At 30.3% G+C, this 16026-nt stretch overlaps 6 protein-coding genes and 2 non-coding genes across 8 annotated transcripts; 5 read left to right on the forward strand and 3 right to left on the reverse strand.

Annotated features, from left to right (window-relative positions):
• Positions 1-235: 235 nt before the first annotated feature.
• Positions 236-3022, forward strand: NAM2 (leucine--tRNA ligase NAM2; the record flags this gene model as incomplete). The annotated part of the gene is made up of 1 exon (XM_046079019.1): positions 236-3022. The coding sequence occupies one exon, from the start codon at positions 236-238 to the stop codon at positions 3020-3022; it is 2787 nt and encodes a 928-aa protein (XP_045933852.1).
• Positions 3023-3284: 262 nt separating this feature from the next.
• On the reverse strand, positions 3285-4739 carry CSR1 (Csr1p; the record flags this gene model as incomplete). Its single annotated transcript, XM_046079018.1, has 1 exon — positions 3285-4739. The coding sequence occupies one exon, from the start codon at positions 4737-4739 to the stop codon at positions 3285-3287; it is 1455 nt and encodes a 484-aa protein (XP_045933853.1).
• An 807-nt stretch (positions 4740-5546) lies between these two features.
• SCDLUD_004234 (uncharacterized protein) lies at positions 5547-7643 on the forward strand (the record flags this gene model as incomplete). Its single annotated transcript, XM_046079017.1, has 1 exon — positions 5547-7643. One exon carries the CDS (start codon positions 5547-5549, stop codon positions 7641-7643), a length of 2097 nt encoding a protein of 698 aa, XP_045933854.1.
• A 315-nt stretch (positions 7644-7958) lies between these two features.
• Positions 7959-8031, reverse strand: SCDLUD_004235. The gene has a single exon. It is a non-coding gene; the product is annotated as a tRNA-Thr (tRNA).
• A 595-nt stretch (positions 8032-8626) lies between these two features.
• On the forward strand, positions 8627-11638 carry MBP1 (transcription factor MBP1; the record flags this gene model as incomplete). Its single annotated transcript, XM_046079016.1, has 1 exon — positions 8627-11638. The coding sequence occupies one exon, from the start codon at positions 8627-8629 to the stop codon at positions 11636-11638; it is 3012 nt and encodes a 1003-aa protein (XP_045933855.1).
• Positions 11639-12205: 567 nt separating this feature from the next.
• PSA1 (mannose-1-phosphate guanylyltransferase) lies at positions 12206-13297 on the reverse strand (the record flags this gene model as incomplete). Its single annotated transcript, XM_046079015.1, has 1 exon — positions 12206-13297. One exon carries the CDS (start codon positions 13295-13297, stop codon positions 12206-12208), a length of 1092 nt encoding a protein of 363 aa, XP_045933856.1.
• Positions 13298-14739: 1442 nt separating this feature from the next.
• SCDLUD_004238 lies at positions 14740-14822 on the forward strand. The gene has a single exon. It is a non-coding gene; the product is annotated as a tRNA-Leu (tRNA).
• Positions 14823-15093: 271 nt separating this feature from the next.
• Positions 15094-15555, forward strand: SWC7 (Swc7p; the record flags this gene model as incomplete). Its single annotated transcript, XM_046079014.1, has 1 exon — positions 15094-15555. One exon carries the CDS (start codon positions 15094-15096, stop codon positions 15553-15555), a length of 462 nt encoding a protein of 153 aa, XP_045933857.1.
• Between the last annotated feature and the right edge of the window lie 471 nt (positions 15556-16026).

Below are 16026 nucleotides of genomic sequence, written 5' to 3' on the forward strand. Positions count from 1 at the left end.
AGATTGTCCGGTTTCGGTATGCATTTTTTTTTTTTTTTTTTTTTTTTTTTTTTTCCCCAATACTTTTAGAAAATATTCGAATAATCCGTCAAAAAAAAAAGGTGAAACTTAAAGCTTTTTAAGATTTAAAATCATAAACTTTATTAAAAAAAAAAAATACATGTAAGAAACCCAATTCTGTCGTCTTCGAAGAATTATCAAACAAATTGCATATAACTACTTTTAACAATTTGAAATGTTCAAAAGACCATTTATTGGCATTAGTAGTCATGCCAATAAAAAACTTGGCAATTCAATTACTATTATTCCCACAAAAAGATATAGTACCACTACAAGTACACCCAATGAACCATCTTTACCCGAATTATGTAATAAATGGGATGAAAAAGTTACGAATTTTGAAGTTAAATTATTGAAAAAAAAACAAGGAAATGATAACAAAGAAACCCCCAAAAAATATATATTATCCATGTTTCCATATCCGTCAGGTATGTTACATATTGGACATTTAAGAGTTTACGCAATTAGCGATGCTTTGAACAGATTTTACAAACTTAATGGATTTAATGTTATTCATCCAATGGGATGGGATGCCTTTGGTCTACCTGCTGAAAACGCAGCAATTGAAAGAAAAATTGATCCAAATACTTGGACTAAATCAAATATCCTTAAAATGAAAGAGCAAATGAAATTAATGAAGGTTAATTTTGATTGGGATAGGGAAGTTACTACTTGTAATCCAGATTATTATAAATTCACACAATATATTTTTTTACAAATGTTTAAAAATGGATTAGCTTATCGTAAAGAGGCTGAAATTAATTGGGATCCGGTCGACAAGACTGTTTTGGCCAATGAGCAAGTTGATTCGCAAGGTAGGTCATGGAGATCGGGCGCTATTGTTGAAAAAAAATTATTAAAACAGTGGTTTTTAGGCATTACTCAATACGCCCATGATTTGCAAGCTGATTTAAAACTTTTAAAGAATTGGCCTTCAAATGTTAAAACTATGCAAAAAAATTGGATTGGTGAATCTACTGGCACCGAATTGAAATTTAAAGTTAACTTGGAAATAAATGATAATGTTCAAAAACTTGACGATTACATAACGGCATTTACCACGAGGGTTGATACTTTATTTAGTGTTCAATATTTGGCATTGGCTTTGAATCATCCAATTGTCAAACATCTTGCTACGAAAGATCAAAAATTGGTTGAATTTATTAAAACTGCAGAAAAATTGGGCCCACAAAATGATTCAAAAATGGGTTACAAACTTAGAGGTCTAAATGTTTATCATCCATTGGTATCCAATAAAAAAATACCGGTATATGTAGCACCATATGTCATTGGTAGTTATGGTTACGGTGCAGTTATGGGATGTCCAGGCCATGACGAGCGTGACTATGCATTTTGGGTCAAGGCTAACGAAGATACACACAATAATCCTGTTAAAATAATTAAAACTATTAAACCTTTGAATGATGACTGTGAATGGACCACACCATATACCTCTAAATCAGGTAAATTGATAATTCCAAATGAAATTCTTGGGTATGAATTTTTTAATGGGTTGACTGTAAAAGAAGCCCAAATTGCTATTACTGAGAAACTGGAGAAATTAGGTCTAGGAAAATTTACCACCCAATTCAAAATTAGAGATTGGTTAATTTCTCGACAACGTTATTGGGGAACACCAATTCCTATTATCCACTGCAACAACTGTGGTCCAGTGGCCGTTCCTGAAAAAGATTTGCCTGTCATGTTGCCAAAGGTTACTTCGCTAGCTTCAAAGGGCAATCCATTAACTTTTGTTGATCAGTTTGTTAATGTTAAATGTCCGAATTGTGGTCATGATGCTAAAAGAGAGACGGATACTATGGACACGTTTATGGACAGCTCATGGTACTTTTTCAGATATATTGATCCGCACAATGAAAAGTTGCCCTTCGATCCAGAAATGGCACGCAAATTACTGCCCGTAGATATGTACATTGGTGGGGTGGAACATGCGATTTTGCATTTGTTATATTCAAGGTTCATGTCCAAATTTTTGACTAAAATTGGTATGTGGCCAAATGGCGGTGATTTTAATGGAGAGCCTTTTCAAAAGTTAGTTACGCAAGGTATGGTTCACGGTATGACATATATCAATCCAGAAAATAAAAGATTTTTGAAGCCTGATGAATTGGATTTCTCCAAGAACCCAAATAACCCAATTATAAAGTCAAATGGTAAAAACCCCTTGATTTCGTATGAAAAAATGTCCAAATCGAAATACAATGGCGCTGATCCTAAAGAATGTATTGCAAAACATGGTTCAGATGCTACAAGGGCACATATTCTGTTCCAAGCACCAATAAGTGATATTTTGAATTGGGACGAATCAAAGATAATTGGCGTGGAGCGTTGGTTGCAACGTATTTTAAAATTATGCAATAGTTCCATATCAAGTTCGGTTAAATATGATAATCAAATGGCTGTTTTGAAAAGTTCCAAATCGCTACATAATGATGAAGAAGTTAAATTCTATAATACATTACAAAAGTTGCTAAAGAGTATTACTATAGCTTTTACGGACACATTGTCTTTAAATACTGTTATATCAGATTATATGAAATTGACTAATCTGCTCTATGATAATGTGAATAACGCCTCCATTGATAATCAATTAAAACTAAATGCTTTGGTCAAGTTGATTAATGTTATATATCCCATAACACCGTGTGTTAGCGAAGAAGCTGCTGCTATTATAGTTAAGAACCAAAATTGGAATGAAGAGTTAAGTAGATATTGGCCGGATGTGGAACCAATCAAACAACCAAATACTGTCTCTTATAATGTTGTGATTAATGGGAAAATGAGGTTTATATATTGTGGATCCAAGGATTTTATTGAATTGCATGAAGGTGAAATTATTAAAATACTAACCGAGTTACCGGGAGGGATAAAATATTTGAAAGGTAAGGACATTATGAAAGTCATTGTTAAGAAAAAAGTAATAAGTTTTGTTTTAAAATAGGGCAAATTTTTTGTTGTATATAGTAGAGCCTCAATATTATTATTATTATATTTTTTTTTTTTTTTTTTTTTTTATTAATAGGTAAAGGAAAAAAAAAAAAAAAAAAAAAAAAAAAAAAAAGTAGCCTGTAAATATTACAATATGATAAATAAATGAAAAAATTACCTTAAATTATTGGAAGAAACTTTTAGTCTAGGCTAATATTTTAATATAAAAAAAAAATTAAAAATTAAAACTATTTACTTATATTTACTTAACAAATTTAAAGCTTTAATAAATTTTCCCAATCATAATATGATCTAGATCTGATATACGGGTCCAATTCAATATAATTATTTTTAAATTCTTCACCAATTTTTAATCTTTCCTTAAAAAACCCATCCTCACCAGTTTCAATCCATTGAACAGTGTTATATATAAATCTACCAATAATTTCGTCTCTTTTTGATATCAATAAATCTCTGGTTTCATGATCGTTTAATTTAGAATCCAATTCATCCCAATTGCCAGGTGCTTGGTAATGGTAGTTATACTTATCTCCACCGCTCAGATACTCAGGAATATGTTCCAATGCAATATACTTTAGTAAATCTTTATGGCCCTTGGTGAAAATAAATTTAGAAGCAACAACTGGATCTAACCAGTTCTTAATAATACTCCAAATGGAATTGAAGACCCATGGTGCCTTATGGATGATAAACTTGCTTAGGCATTCAGGGTAGTGAGCCTCAAAACATTCAATTAAAAACTTGACAGGGGAATATTCCATATTAGATAAACTAAAACCAGTTAAATCAAAAACAATGGTGGCTTGGTCGATAGGTTCTTTTAAAAATAACCTGGCCTCCTCGATCACGGTAAGGGCATATCTTTCAACTTCTTCTTCAGTCTGTTCGGAAGGATGATGCAATTTAACCCGAACCAAAACAATTGGATGACCACCTAAATCAACCCCTCTAATGCTAGCTTTCATGGATTCATAGTTTTTAATTAAGCCATCCATTTTATGGTCAAAAGCATATTTTTCGCCTTCCCTAAGGATCTTATCTGGTTGTAACTTATTCAATCTCCAATCAAAGGTACGAGAAATCATGACTAGTGACTTATCAATGTTCCATTTTCTAGCTCTGATGTATCTTAATAATAAGTTATCAGGAGATTCTACCCTTAACATGTTCCAAAATTCCTCTTTAATTTCCTCCGGCTTCAAATCTTTTAGAGAATCATGGATGTAGCAGTGAGGATACGACTCCTCAATAGCAGCAGCAGATCTATTAGATCTAGTATCAAAAGTTTCACCATTGTCTTCTTCATTATCACTTTCGTGTTGTGTGTTATTGAGTTTTTCAATTGATTTATTTTCTTTATCTTGCTCTTCAAGCTTATGCTCTAGCTTTGCCTTTTCTTCATGTTCCTTTTTCTTGCTGGAAGAATGTGATCCGAACCAACCACCGCTGTGTGATTTTTTTTTGGTATGTTTGTTTTCAATAGTATGTTTCTCCATTTCCGCCTTTTCCTCTTCTTTCATTTCTTCTTTTTCCGATGCACAATTTTTTTTATCATATGGGGTTAAAATATGATCAACTTTAACCTTTACACCCCAAAAGAGTAATAATTGAGCCCATACTTTTTGTAAAACTAGTTTTTGTTCACCGGTTAGATTTTGGGCCCTACCTTCTAGGAAAGTATTTTTGGTATCACTGTTATTGGTGGCCATTTTATTTTATTTTGTTTTGTTTTGTTTTGTTTTGTTTTTTTTGTTTTTTTTGTTTTTTTTGTCTTTTTTATCTTTTATTATTTTAAGATATTAATGGTAATAGTATTAGAAAGAAAAAAAAAAAAGTTAAAGGTAAAATTAAAATTTATATATAATAATTCTTCCTTATATTTTTTTTTTTCTTTTTTGGATATTATTTTTATTTTTTTTTCTCAACAAGAACCAACGAAAAGTACAAATAATAATAGTATTTTGTCCCTTTTTGTGTTTAAAGTGAAATTTCATATTCAAAGTGGAATTATACTTTCATATCCAATCAATTTTATAAACGAGCACGAAAAAAAAAAAAAAAAAGAAAAAGAAAAAGAAAAAGAAAAATTAAAAACGAATTCAGCATTTTCTTTTTTTTTTTCCATTTTATTTCCAATCCGCATCTTAACCCAGTCCGTTCACTCTCGGACACATAACCCATATAATAAACACCCGTAACTTAATAAAATATAGATCATTTTCCACGTTGATATTATTTCTATCTATTTCCTTTTCTCCGTCTTGTCTAAATACATACAAAAACAAAATAAAACTAAAAAGGGGGTAAGCAAAGAGAAAAGGAAAAAGGTCCAAATATAATCTTCCATATATCTTTGTATCTAATAACCTAAAAGTTTTGTTTCTTTTTTTAACACCATCAACACATTGATACCAGAAAAAAAAAATAAATAAATAAATAAATAAATAAATAAATAAAAAAACCTTAAACTACTACACTGTAATCAATCTTAAAATATCACTCACCCATCTGCTACTATGACCAAGAGTGAAAACAATAGCAAGGATAGTACTACAAGTACAACAAATATTCCTGTAATTAATGTTTCCCCAAATATTAATGCCACTAATAAAGAAAAACACAACTATTTCCTAAACACAGTACCATCTAAATCACGCAAAAGTAGCACAATTGAATCAGAAGCTAAAATTTTGTTTAAAGATACAATTAATCTCTCACAAAAAAGTACCTCTATAAATAACGATAATGAAGAAGTATTTTCTGATCAAAGTGACAATCAGGTTGATGTTGATGAGTTGCCTCAATTGGTTACTTGTGAAAGTAGAACTTCTTCTCATAGCAAAAGTTTAACCGAAAATGAACACTTTATCTATTTAAAACACGAAAAATATCACAAGGATAAAGGTATAGCTGGTATCTTAACAAGGCCTAAGTCTGCTCTTACTAATAATCGCAAAGGTATCCTATTATTGCATGGACATAGTGGTCATAAGGACCAATGTTGTTTACCATTGATCAATGCTAAGTTGGGTTCCATGGGTTATTATGTACTAAGAATTGATTTTAGGGGGTTAGGTGATTCAGAAGAAAATGCTGATCCCTCAGTGGGTAGAACCATTCAACAAGATATCGAAGATATTGAAACTTGTTATTTATTTTTCCGTAACATTTGTAATGTTAAATTAGATGCCATAGTAGCACATAGCAGAGCCGTTATTTCCATGTTCCAATTTGTAATTGATAGATTACAACCTTGCTACCATGATTTTATCTCCAATCTTTTCAATTGTTCCGGTAGGTATGTTTCAAATGAGTTAATTACCAAAGTCCAAGAAAAAGCTCCAAACTGGTATAAAGATAAAGGATATTACTGCAAAGCATATAGAATGGGGAAACTAACAGATGTTTTTATCCCAATGTCTGAAACACTCTCCGCTGCCTCTATTGATGTTACCCAATTTACTCAAATCGACTCAAGAACTTTTATTTTCAGTATATACGGTGGTAAAGAAGATATTATGCCGTTGAGTTATGCTACTCAATATGCTGATTTGTTTGGCAGCAGAAGACACAAGTTGGAAATTATTCCTAATGCAGATCATTGTTTTTATGGATTGGCCAATGATCCTAACATCTATGGGTTACCAATAAGAAAGGGTAAAGTTAACTATAACTATCTTGTGGTCAACTACGTTGCTGATTTTTTAAGTGAGGAAAACCAAATGAATTTATTCAATTCTATGAATAAATATATTGAAAATGATATATACCCACCCTCTTTTAGATGGCCATTACCATTTGAATATAGCAACGTTTCTAATTTTAGGGACATAGGTGGGTACAAATTGTCTGATGATAACATTAAACGTGTTAAATCGAACATTTTTTACAGATGTGCCAACCCATCGAAAATTACCAAAAGGGGGTTGGAATATTTGACTGAAACTTTGCATGTCAGAAAAATATTTGACCTAAGAAGTGATGCAGAGAGAGAGAAAACAGGCATTATTGACTGTGAGAAGGTGAATGTTGTACATTTGAATTTTAAACAAGATATGGATCTTGAAGACATTGCATTGCATTATCAAGGTATGTTGTTATCACCATTGAATTTTCCTCAGGCTTATATGATTGTTTTGAAAAAAAGTTTAAATTGCATTCGTGAGTTTTTCCAATATCTTTTATCCACTGATTTGGAAGAGGAGGGAATAAGTGTGGTTTTCCATTGCACAGCTGGTAAAGACAGAACCGGGATTTTATGTATGTTATTATTGAAAATTTTAAATGTAGATGATGAAACAATTTGTAATGAGTATTCTCTGACCACAATTGGTCTAAAAACTGAAACTGATTTAATCGACAGCATAATGGAAAGAGATGAACAGTATTACGTTAATGTTTTGGGCGAAGCTCATTATAATAAATACATTTCTAAAAAAGATATTACACCTTTGCAAATGAATAAGAATGTCTTGTCTTCGAATTATTTAGCTATGAGAATATTTATTGAAGATTTTGAAAAAGAGTTTGGGGGAATTGAAAGTTTTTTTATTGAACATTTGCACTTATCTATGAAGGACATCGAACTATTAAGAAGTAGATATACTTGTTAATTTTATAATTATGTGGCTGCACTTTTTTTTTTTAATTTATTACTGTTTTCCCCCCCCCCCTTAACGGCTATTCCAGCTCCAGCTGAAGTTACCATGACGAGGCACAACAAAAGTACATATATATATTTAGATATTCACACATCTTTTTGTTTTAAGTTTACGTAATGCAAAAAAAAAAAAAAAAAAAAAAAAAAAAAAGATTCTTTCGAGAGTCTAATATTTTTATCAATTAGATCTTAGCAAAATGGAAGCATATAAAGATGTACCATGTTTTGGACCCTATAAGCGGTTTCAATTATGAAAATTAAAAAAATATGCTTCCAACCAGAGTCGAACTGATGATCTCCACATTACTAGTGTGGCGCCTTACCAACTTGGCCATAGAAGCTGTATCTTGTACACTCCATGTTACCGAATATATATAGTAATTTATTATTAGTTATCTGTTTTTAATATTTTACTATTTTATTATCAAGACAGCTGTAATAGTTTGTTGCTTGTCTTTATATATATATTTATATATATATATATATATATATATATTTAACTAATAAAACTATATTTTATATATTTCCAATTAATTAACTAAGCAACTTATTACATAAATCACTTTTTTTTTTTTTTTTTTTTTTTTTTTGTTTGACTCTTCCCCATAATTTCCCTGCTTTATATGTTATTTTATTTGGATCGTACATTATTATTATTTTTTTTTTTAAAAAAGAAGAAAAAAAAAATAAAAGAAAACATTTGAATACTTTGCACAGCATTTGCATCTATAACGTGTAAAAATACATTAATCTAGGCTATAATATCACTCGCCTTATTTTCTAACACACACAAGACAAATCAATAACTTGTTACTACTCTATTGCATACAACATCTTTGATTGTTATGAATAACTGCCAAGACTGGTATCCCACTGAAAACAACTAAACATACAGCTTAACATATATATATTTTGATAAGAGCAACCACAATAATTATGAGTAGCACCATGGCTACAGCTCCTTCGAGGCCACTTCCGCCTATAAATACCAACAGTAACATTATGAATGAAAACATCGAAAATACACAAATTTATTCTGCCAAATATTCTGGTGTAGAAGTTTTTGAATTACTACATTCTACAGGCTCCATAATGAAAAGGAAAGCGGATAACTGGGTTAATGCGACACATATTTTAAAAGCAGCAAATTTTCCCAAAGCTAAAAGAACCAGAATCTTGGAAAAAGAAGTTATAAATGACATACATGAAAAGGTGCAAGGTGGGTTTGGCAAATATCAAGGAACTTGGATCCCTTTACACTTGGCTGAAAAATTAGCTGCCAAATTCAATGTTCATGATGAACTAAAACCATTATTTGATTTTGTACAAAAAGAGGGAACTGCACCACCTCCACCAGCGCCAAAACACCATCATGCAACTAAAAATAGTAATGGCCGGAATTCTGGTAATAGTTCAGATAACACAAAAAAGCGAGGTAAGTCAGGAGCCTCTACTAGCATTAACAATGGAGCAATAAAAAAAGCTAAATTATTAAATAATGACAACGGTGGTATTAGCAGTAATAACAGTAGCACAGCTAGTTTGGTAAACAATAACAATACCAATGGTACTAAGAATAGCAATTCGACGAGCGACTCTGGTTCAACCACGCCCACCCCCGGCATACTAACCTCAAATACAAAAACAGGTAATGACAATGATAACGGTAGTAATCAGGCACCGATCAAGCAAACTAAAAGGAGAGGTCGGCCTCCCTTAAATAGGAATGTCAGTAAGAGTTTAACTAATGGGATTAGTGGTAAAGGAAACAACACTAAAGATAGCAATAACAAGCTTAAAAAACCAATAAATTTATTACGGAGATCTAAAACTGATATGTCTTCGTTGTTAAATGCAAGTACTTCATTGCAACAGGTTCAAGATGACAGTACGAGTAGCACTGCCTCAAATATATTATCACAATTTCAATTACCTCCATTAATTAGGAATAATAGTGGGATCAACAAGAATAATACCATTATTAGTAATAGTAATATTGGCAGAGATTTGCCAATAACCATAACACCCGGTCAGTCTTCTTTAAATGGAATGATACATGCTAGTTTTAATACGAAATTTACTCCACTGGATATAGACGATGGTTTATCAAGTGATATTGAACCGGTAACGCCCACAAAGCCAAACAAAATAAGCAATACAGATGATAATAATGGCAATCCATCACTGCTTGAATCTTATGGAACTGAGAATATACATGATGATGCAAAGGTAAATATGTCACCAGGAACAACATTTCAATTATCTGATCCATATTTAAACCAAATAATAATGCATTTGATATACTCCACGCCGATTCCTTCATGTTTAAATGGTATTTCAGGAACAGTTGATAAACAGAACGACTCATCTGATGTTGGCAGCCGCGATAGAAAAGATATGTGTCAAATTTTTAACGTTATCAATGATCCAATAGATAGTGAAGGAAATACAGTTTTTCATTGGGCCTGTGCCATGGGAAATTATGAGGTTGTTTATAAATTGATCACAAATTGTCAGTGTAATATTCATGTTTTAAATAAATTGGGTGAAAATGGTCTCTTTAGATCAGTTATGTTTCATAATTCATACACCAACAGGACTTTTCCATCCATATTGCAGATTTTAGCAAACCAACAAATTAAGTCGAGGAATAATAAAGGTGAAAGCATATTTCATTACATAGTTAGGAGAAAAAGTAGTACGCCTAGTGCTGTTTATCATTTAAGCACTATTATTGAGTTAATTGATTATGAAATTGTTAAAGAATTGTGTAATTATCAAGATTATTTTTCGGGTAATTCACCTCTTCACCTAGCTGCTATGAATAAAGACCAAGATTTCTTGGAAATTTTATGCTCTGTTGGCGGTTTATTGACTTTAAAAAATAACATGGGCAAGACTCCCATAGAGTTAATTAATGATAATTTGCATGTATCATATAATAATAATAATAATAATAATAATAATGGTATTATTAATGGTTTTAGCCGCGATTTAAGTATAAATATTGGTAATTCTGGAGGTGTTAATAATAATAATAATAATAATAATAATAATAATAATAATAATAATAATAATAACGTTGGTATTATAGCACCGCCGCCCACCTCTTCATCTGTGGTTCTTTCATACGGGGACAATGTTAGTAGTACTAGCACTAATAATAATAGTGATTTTAATTCTACCAACATAAATGAAAACCAGAATAAAGTTAAGACCAAGATTAAGTCAAATTATGATACTAGGGATAAAACCAAAAGTGCCGATGAAAGTTTTATGATTCATTCCTCTCAAGTTACTACTATGATTCATAAAGACATTTTACCTAAATTAAAACAGGATTTTGAAAAGATAGGAAACGACTATGATATGTTGGCCAAAGAACGCAAACATAAAATTAATGAATTGAAAAGTAGTTTAAAGGGTATGAGTAGAACAATTAAATGTTTGGAAAATAAGTTTATCGAAGAATCTTGTTCGTTAGTTGCTGACAGCAATAATGTTATTACTGGTTCTGTTTCTGCTTTTAATGTTAACAGTAGCGATGGCGAGATCAAGACCCAAATTAATGTTGAATTAAAGAAGATTGAAAAAGATTATTCTCAATTGCAAGTAAAATTTGAAAAGCTCAAACATCGACAATTACTTAAGCTAGAAAAATTGGAAAAAATAAAATTAAAGGAGGTATATGATAAATGTTTGGGAAATGACCCTATTACGTCTACAAATGTTGATAATGCAAACATTGACAATTTAAATATCAAAGATTTGAAAAAACTATGTATTTTACAATTAAAAAGAAAACAAGAGATAGATAAAATATTAAAAGTTGTTGTTAATAATGACAAGATGTATAAATATAGAAGAATGATAGCTGAAGGGAGCGATATGGACGTTAATGAAGTTGATCTTTATTTAGATGAGATTTTGCAAACATTAAGTATATAATGGTTATATGTATATATTTCGTACTATATAAAACAAGTGGCAAGCTTACCTTTTTTTTTTTTTTTTTTTTTTTATTGTTATAGTTGTTTATGTTTAGGATGGTACAAATTACTATTAGGAATTGTAATGTTTATATGCTGCTTCATTAAAAGTAATATCTAAAGATAAACAACATATTTCAAAGAATTTCAATTCCGAAACAGTATTTGTATGTAGCCCGTGATCAATCGGAGGAACTACACAATGTACGTACTACAAACACGGTTTATTGCTTTTTATTTATTTATTTTTTTTCTTTTTTCTTTTTTCTTTTTTGTTTCAACTAATAGTAGTTTCCACATATTGATTTCCATATGCTGTCCAATCCTAGCTCAACAAAACTCTTTTAGATTCATTGCTTCAGAGAAGAAAAAAAATTAAGCAAACAAAAAATTACATTAAAACATATACATTACATATATATATATATATTTATAAATAATATAGGAAAAAAAAAATTATTTCTTCTTTAGAAAATTAAAACAAAAACAATTACAATTATACCATCCTACAATTATGATAATTGGATCACATAATAATGGCTTCATGCTCAACATTATTACTAATAGTCTTATGAGGCAAAACTTTACCACCGTTAACGTAGACTTCATCTTTAACGCTAACATCGTCACCCAAAACACTAACACCATCTAATCTAGCCCATTTACCAACAGAACAGTTCCATCCGACAAGAGTATTATTGACTAAAGCGTGATCCTTAATAGTAGAATTACTTAAAATAACACTTCTAGCGATTCTACAACCTTCACCGATGGTAACATTTGGACCGATAGTAACATCTGGACCGATTTTAGCACTTGGGGCAATTTTGGCACTTGGATCAATTAAAACGTTACCAACAATATGGTTCTTTTCTTGCTTGGCCAATTTTTCTGGTTGTCTCTTGCTCAAAGAGTTCAAATACAAAACAGTACCAGCCAAAAAATCTTTTGGTTGACCGACATCCATCCAGTAACCCTCTAAATCATAACTGTATAATGATTTTTGTTCTACCAAGATTGGGAAAGTCTCTTTTTCAATGGAAGTTGGTTTCAATTCGATCAAGTCAATGACTTCTGGGTTTAAAATATACAAACCAGCGTTAATTCTGTTACCAACAAATTCTACTGGCTTTTCAACAAATCTATCAATCAAGTTTGGAGTAGCAATATCATGGACGATAACACCGTATTTACTTGGTTCATCAACTTTTGTGGCTACAATAGTACCTTTACCACCATGGGCTTGATGGAATTCAGCCAATTCCTTGAAAGGATAATCGCAGATAACATCACTGTTCAAAACGAAAAATGGGGAGTTATCCTTCTTTAAAACTTTTTCGGCCAATTTTAATGGACCAGCAGTACCTAATGGTTCAGTTTCAACACTAAAAGTGATGGAAACACCATATTCCTTTTCGTATTTCTTTAAAGTTTCAACCATAACTTCTGGTCTGTAATTGACAGCCAAAACAATGTCAGTAACACCAGCACTGGCCAAAGCTTCAATCTGATGTAAAATCATTGGTCTGTTAGCAAACTCAACTAAGGGCTTTGGAACAGTTAATGTTAATGGTCTTAATCTGGTACCATAACCACCGACTAAAATTAAACCTTTCATTTTTATATATATATATATGTGTATATATTGCCTTTTTTTTTATATGTTATTGTATGAATTCCACAAGTAAAGTTGCAGCTAATTATTTGTGCTTTTAGAAATAGAAAAAAAGGAAGAAAAAAATTAGTGTATAAATTATAATGGATAAAACAATTTTTTTTTTCTTTTTGGGACAAAAATTTGAGAAATTAAAAGGAAAAACGAAAAAAAGAAATATAGACTGAAATCCGGAAAGAAAAAGAACAACTGGATTAATTATATCAATAGAACATTTTAGTAATAAAAAAGTTAACAATTAAGATGTCAAGAAAAAAAGTTATTTTGTTTTTTATTTTTTTTTTTTTTCATTTTATTATAAATCATTTATTTATATAAGAACAGGAAAAGACTGAAGAGAATATTTGATGAAAAAAAAAAAAAGAGGAAAATATAAATATAAAATTTGGACAATATTATTATTGTTGTTCGATATGAAAAAAAAAAAAAAAATACATAAATAAAAAAAAATGTAAATACGAACAACAAAATTTACACAGCAACCGTGGCAGGCAGGCAGGCAGGCAGGCGGGCGGGCAGTGGCAGCGGCAAGAATAAAAAAAAAAAAAAAAAAAAAATTACACGCTGTATTATAAAGAATATAGTACATAACAGCGTATAAAAAAAAAACAAAAACAAAAACATAAACAAAATTACAAGGGAAAGAATGCACGCGAAAAATAAAATAAATAACATTCCCTTTTAAATATTTATTATTACAAATTATAATATATATCCACCAGTCACGTGTATTGCCTCATTACACCTCGCACAACCAAATAAGAAATTTATTTCTAAAACAAGCGGCGCTGTTTTTATATCTTTTTTTTACTTTCTTCTAAAAATAATCACTTCATGTCAAATGATTCCCAAGCCAGTCCACTAATTATAAAAAAAAAAAAAAAATTTTTTTTTTAATTCACAACTGTATAACTATGGCCTGGAACTATTAAAAAAAAAAAAAGAAAGGAAACGTTCTATACTTATGTTTTCAAGTTATATAGATTACTACCTAATATGTAATACTTCTAAAACGTATTGCCTTGACAACTAACATATAACACTCTTTCGGAATAATTATTAAATCTTTTTGTGATTTAATATCTTACCTCATTACTGTGTTTTTATTACAAATAATAGCTTCTATAAATAAGAACAAAGTGGCAACTAACTGTTGAATAAATCATCTTTTCATGTATATATTTTATTTTCATTACTTCAATCTATATTTTGCAGTTCTCGTTAGTGTCAATTAATTATTTCTCATAAAATCATTTCAAGCATATAATATAAGGCGTTATTGCTAATAAAAGCTTCCCAGTAATTGACCATAACCAATACTTTTCTTTTCTCGTTATAATTTACCCTAGAGAGAAAAAGTTATCAAAACGAGTACATCAACACAAGGAGGGTTGGCCGAGTGGTCTAAGGCGGCAGACTTAAGATCTGTTGGACGGTGTCCGCGCGAGTTCGAACCTCGCATCCTTCATACGTTTTTTTTTTTTTGTCTGCTTGTTTGTTTGTTATTTATTGTTACACTTAAAATATATTTTTTAAAAAAAAAAAGTATCAAGCTCTACCTCATTTGTCCACTTTTAAAAAACGCAATATTTTATCACATATTCATATTCCTTTATTTATTATTAAAGGAAGAAAAGAAAAGAAAAGAAAGGAAAGGAAAGGAAAAAAAAAAGTTTCTTTTATACTCTTAATGTAGTTATCGGAAAACACAAGCTTTTAAAGAGAACTAATTTTCCATTATGCTTGATACTAATAAGAACAAGAAAGATAATCCCTCAATAGATCAATATGGCTGGGATTCTCATATTATTTTGCTACTTTTACAAATAGTTTTACATAGACAACAATATTTATGCCATAAAGATTCTAATTTAAGTGAAGTTGAATGTGCCAAAAACCCAGTAATAGATGATTTTATTTTTAACACCTTCATAAATCATAAGCTAGTCAAATATTATAATATTATGTCTAAAAATACCCGGAATTCGGTTGTTCCAACGGATTTGACATTGGAGGAATTGAAACAAATTGTGCGATCAATATATTCCAGAGGATTACCGCAAAACGAAAATAATGATCCAAATACCTTGGTTGCTTTATGTAACTATTACTATTTTAAGAGGATAGACGAATTAGAAAACAATATACTTCCGAAAATTAAAAAACAATTGCAACAGCAGCAAAACAAGGTTTTGAATTAGGATGTGGTTATTTCCAAACAAACATATATGGATCACTGACATATAGTTGGGTTTGATGTTATATATTTATGTTTTACATTATATTTAACTTGTTATCTAATATAAACAAAATAAAAGAGAAAAAAAAAAAAAAAAAAAAATAAAGAAAAGAATGTAAAACTTTCTTTTAAGAAAACTTGACCGGGCAAAAAAGTATTAAGTGAATTCCCAGATGTCCGAAACATCATAATTTATACCGAAGAATATATAAAACTAGAAATAAAATGTTAAAATCGCCTCTTTGAAAAGCTTACTTGGTCGTTTCTTTTTCCTTTTCCTTTTTTTTTTTTTTTTTTTTGTTCTTCTTTTTCTTTTTCCTTTGCTTTGCTTTTTTTTTTTTTTTAAGGCTTCGTAATTTTTACTAATGTTCAATCTCCGTAAATTCCATGGTTTACAACATAATCTTATTTGAATAAAGACCAAATAAATAAC

The sequence above is a fragment of the Saccharomycodes ludwigii genome, chromosome V, assembly GCF_020623625.1.
Source record: "Saccharomycodes ludwigii strain NBRC 1722 chromosome V, whole genome shotgun sequence".
In the NCBI taxonomy this organism is placed as follows: Eukaryota; Fungi; Ascomycota; class Saccharomycetes; order Saccharomycodales; family Saccharomycodaceae; genus Saccharomycodes; species Saccharomycodes ludwigii.